Source organism: Cyprinodon variegatus, unplaced genomic scaffold (genome assembly GCF_000732505.1).
Source record: "Cyprinodon variegatus isolate N-32 unplaced genomic scaffold, C_variegatus-1.0 Scaffold226, whole genome shotgun sequence".
Lineage (NCBI taxonomy): Eukaryota > Metazoa > Chordata > Actinopteri > Cyprinodontiformes > Cyprinodontidae > Cyprinodon > Cyprinodon variegatus.
In genome coordinates, this window is record NW_015150679.1 from 581,937 (window position 1) to 587,012 (window position 5,076).

At 38.1% G+C, this 5,076-nt stretch overlaps 1 protein-coding gene across 2 annotated transcripts in view; it reads right to left on the reverse strand.

The window, feature by feature from the left end:
• inpp5d (inositol polyphosphate-5-phosphatase D) overlaps nt 1-1,651 on the reverse strand; it is a 33,027-nt gene extending 31,376 nt beyond the window's left edge. Inside the window, exons 1-2 of one of the 2 annotated variants that reach the window (XM_015380992.1) lie at nt 1,257-1,651; nt 757-820 (exon numbers count right to left, since the gene is read on the reverse strand). In XM_015380992.1, the coding sequence (XP_015236478.1) occupies nt 757-820; nt 1,257-1,396 (204 nt within the window). In that variant the 5' untranslated portion in view covers nt 1,397-1,651. The remainder of the gene's footprint in view (nt 1-756; nt 821-1,256) is intronic. The other variant, XM_015380993.1, reaches the window with a different exon arrangement.
• Between the last annotated feature and the right edge of the window lie 3,425 nt (nt 1,652-5,076).

Sequence of the window (5,076 nt, forward strand, 5' to 3'; positions counted from 1 at the left end):
CCATCATAGTTTCTCTTAGGAGGATTAATGGGTGAAGATAACTCAGCACCTAGAAGTTTAATCTGTCCTCGATGTTGCTTCAAGGCCATCGTCTCCATTAGCGACTGGATACACTCCCAAACATCTGCTAATGTTAAGCAACCTCTGCGCAGGGATCAACATTGAGAGCCTACATTTACACAAGGTTCTCTTGTATTTTCCTGCATGTGAGACCATTTTATGCAAAGCAACGATGGCTGGAGGTTTATCTTTGGAGCTGATCAATGCAAACCAAAAAAATCAAATAATTTTGCCCATTTTACAGCAAATATCTTCTTCAGCCACAGAAAGTTCAAAGAGCAACAGGACTATTTGAGGAGACAGCTCAGTTTGAAAGTATTGCTTCACAGTCTGGAGATGAAGCACCTTTCCACGTGTTTGTGCAGAGGCTTGGGTATAGGAATTTATTTGTTTGTTACAGCTGTATTCTGAACAACGTGAATATGTTTGGGACTTTGTTGCCTGAAGATTCTTAAATAAAAAGAGGAAATGTTCGCAGTTTTGGTTTCAAATCCAAGAGGAATCATACATACAAATAAATAAATTACCCCTGGCTAAGATTTCTGATCAGCAGCAGATTTTGACCTCAATGAGGTCGCCACATTCATCATCGCATCTGGATAAATCTGTACAAACATCTGCTGCCAACAGACCCAAAATAATCCCGGTGACCTTTAGTCAAAAATACATTTGGCTGGTTTCAAACGGCCTACCCACCTGAACAGAGAGCTTCTTGTCCTCATTTGGCAGGATCCTGTATGTGTACACACAGTTCTGGTATCTGCAGTGAGCAACAAAATGCAAATATCATCCATTAAACTGACAGGACATTATGGTATTAGTGATTGGGATGCATTCATAGTAGGCTGGTCGCATTTAAAAACCTGAAACAACTTTGAATAAAAAAAAGGGTGGTGAAGAGGACAAAGGGTGGTGTTGCATGATAGAAGAGAATGCAAATAAACGGGAACTAGTTTTTTTTCTGTGGTGTGTGCAAGCGTGCAAAAAGATGTGACGCGTAACAGCAGGGGAATTTTAACATATAATCTTAAAGGTTTAACGATGCAATTACAAGACAACTGGTAGAACAACCTGATGATGTTTTTTTACTGACAGGATCAACGGCTCATATAAGCGTGCTTTACCAGGAGGATGTGTTTAAAAATCAACTTCGAGTTCATTTATTTATGCACAATAATAAAGAGAAGTCAACTTACAAAACGCAGAGGGCGTAAGCTCCCTGTACGGACTCACTGTCCCGGATAAGAAAGCTTCCATCTCTTGCTGCTTTGGAGAGGAGATCCTCAGCTTTGGATCGAGTTATATTGTCATGGTACCAAGGCTGTTGACTTGGCATCCTGTATTAAACCCCAAGAGCCGTGAGCTCAAGTGTTTTGCATCCGTCGTCAACGATTTAAGACAAAAATCCCTCCAACCGTTATGGATCTCAGCTTTTCTGCCCGGCCGTTCTCATCTTTGCATGGCCCCGTTCTACCTCTTCATCATCCTGTGCCTGTTCAAGCTCTAAAAGGAAGCTGCTCCTAGATCGGCTCTGAACTTCCTCATTTGAGAAGTTACAGAGGAGGGCCTTGGTTCCTGCGCTCTGCGTGTTGTACAGCAGATCCTCAGGGCTGTAAAACTGAAATATGTGCTTTATACGTTCGTCATGCCCTAATGATTAACTAACACCCTTTACTGGGACGCCTTTTACACTCACTTATTAATAAGAAATATTCAGGAAGTATCTTTTGGTGAGAAAACTGAGGTAAAGAAGAGAAAATGGGAAGTAGGAGGGAGAAACTTAGAGCCTTCTTTGGTATTACTTTATTACTTGTTGAAAAATCCTCATCAATCCATTTTGGTCTCTTTTAGTCTTACTTCTATTGATATCAATCAAGAGAGGTTCTGTAGAGTGCATAGATTCAGGAAATGCATGTTCAGAGCAGCTTGCTTCGTTCAAATGATGGACAGGAAGTCGTGCAGAAATTAGAGGAGGAAAAAGAGCTGCTTGCAAACCACAACATAGATCACATGACATGAAAACAGAACTACGCAGCGAAAAGTCACGGCACCCCTTCAGAACTTTCTGGCCCTGAACAGACACTTTCACAGTACTTAAGAGCTGTGCTCTGAGTAACGGCAACAATCAGATGAACAAAAAAAAAAAAAAACTAGGATCAAAAAAAAAAAAAAAAACTAGGAGTCAGACATTTTCATTTGGGGTTTTTTATGGAAATGAGAAGGAAGCAAATTCATTTGCTGAGTATAAAAAATACATGCAGGTTAAGACGACAGACAACAGTTTGTGAGGTTTGTCTCACACCTAATTATGGTTTACAAATCACATGTAGACAAAGTTAGAGCCGGATATTTTGTGGCATTGGGCAACATTGTAACAGAAATACACAGCATGACAGTTTTAAAACACTGAAAAAGTGAAGATATTTACAACCAGTGTTTTTTCTGCAGATGTCTGCCAGCAGTTGCAACACATCCCCACTCTTTGCACGTGGATACTTTGAGCAGTGGTCTCAGACTGTCTACTCGACCACTCTTGGCTCTAATTTTAGCACAGAGGTAGAGCTTGGCTAATGAGACAGTTTAGCCAATAACTTCAGATGTGCTTGGCAAGAGGCACATCTAAATGTTGTAGGACATCCGCCCTCGAGGGTTTAAGTTTGAGGCCAATGCTTTATTGTGAGCAGAAAACTTCAATTTGAGCTATTTTAATTGCATTACAAACAGCTGGTGTCAGAGATCCCTTAAGAGGAAAAACAAGATATTAATACGTTTTTAAAAAATTCTTAAATTTTGTGTTTTTATCCTTAAATTGAGCAGGTAAATAAGATGTTTTGCATTCCTAAAATAAGATAATTAGATAATATGCACCTGAAATAATTTTAAATGTAAATTGTCTTGTTGCATTGGCAAAGTGTCCCACTTACCTCCTCAATTTCATTTTCAAATTTAAATTTTTTGCCGTGCTGGTTAGGGGCCTAAGCACCTGGGGCCCTCTAAAGAGAACTTAAAATAATGCAGGGAAAGGTTGACAAACACACTGTTTGCATACATATTAGGGAAAATAAGCATAGAATCATATTGTTTATTTCAGTTTTTTGTTGTCTGAGCTAAGCTGGTATTTCATACTCTTTAATCTACGATGCTCAGAAAGCTAAATACACATTAAACTGTACTGCTAATAATGAAAGGTGTTTGTTTTCATTTGGCTTATAGGACAAAACACACTAAAACCAGAGCAGCTCTGGGATGCTCCCACATCAGAGCGCCCTCCAGGTCAAAGGTCATCTTGTTGTGTCCCGTTTCGTCTAAAGCTCATGAGAAAGTTTGGTTCTCTTTTCAGGTGTTTCGATCGTAGGTAATCATCACAATAAACACATTAATTAGAAAGAAACTGGCTGTTAAAAAGGGGGTTTTGTTTAAAAAGTTTTATTGGTTTTGATTGGTTTGGTGTAGAAGGTTAACAGCCGTACATGTTTGAGCCCTTGCCTCGCAACGCTGCCAGTTCTGTTAGCTCTACGCCTGCTGAAGACACAGACGTCCATCCCCATGAACACTGGGACGGAACTTAATGGGAAAGGAAATTATTCTTATTTCAGCCGCTGCATATATTAGCTGCGACATATGAATCAAGATGCTATGACTGAAAACATTTGATTGACAGATGACCGTTGATATATGATTGGGCGAAATTAGGTTGTTCAAGCTGACATATAACTAACTGGCCTGCATAAAATAGAATAAAATTGTCAAATTACGAGAATAAAGTAATAAAATTACTAGAAGAAAAGTCGTAACACTTGTTATACTGCTTTTTAACTTGTGTGTAAAATGAGCCTAATGTGGATATAACGTTAGCACATTAGCAATTAGCCATGGTTCGATTACTGTCGTTTTTTTGTCCTCCTACACTGTAAGTAAAAAAGTTTACCAGCAGCAACACTTAATGACTGCCTGCAGGGGAGACCTTAGAAATAGCCTCTTTCTGTGAAATAGAGATATTAGCGGTGTTAGCATTGTGGTGTAACATTAGAACATTACATTAACAACATCCCATTTTAACAGAAAAAAGGCCTGGTTTATTTCCATCTTGATTTGATATATAATAATTCTATCCTACTGCGATATGTAGATTCCAGTTTGTTCATGTTAATGTTAGACTTTTATTCAAGCTTTAGGATTACTTGCGGAGTACCACAGGGATCAGTGCTAGAGCCAATGGTCAGTTCTATATAAATGCTTTCTATTGGTAGAATAATCAAACAGCAGGGGATTCACTTCCACTATTATGCTGATGATATTCAGCTATATTTGTCCATAAATCCACATGAAACTGAACCATTAGGCAGGAAATAGGCATGTGTTGAAGAGATGAAAACGTGGATTAATTTAGATTTTCTGAGATTAGATTTTCTATTTTGAATGTAGGAAAAGACTGAATTTATTGTCTTTGGACCAGAATCTTTGAAAAAATAAGCTTATTGCTCTGTCACCTCATCTTGATGGCATTAAATGGCCTTAGATAATAATGTAAAAAAAAACCTTGGTGTTATTTTTGATCAGGATTTGTCATTTTACCAGCATATTAAACAGGTTTGTAGAATGTCCTTATTTCATCTCTGGAATATTCTCATAGGAAATATTATCCAGGGGTGATGCTGAGAAACTAGTCCATTCACTGATAACTTCAAGGCTGGACTGTTGTAATTCTTTAGGATCAGTAGGTCCAAAAATTGTAGTTAAAACCCTTCAGCAAATTACTGCAGTCAGACTACTGATGAGAATAATCATATGTTCTTATTTTATCTTTTCTTTAATGGTACCTGTTAAAACCAGAATAAAATTAAAAAGTCTCCTTCTCAGTTATAAATGACCAACCTCCATCTTGTATTAGAGATCTGATTGTTCTTTATGTTTCTAACAAACCACTTCACGTTCATAGGATTTCTAAAAGTAGAATGGGAGGCAGTTTTAATCCATTAGTCAGAAACACTGTCTGCTTATATGACTTGGCTTAAA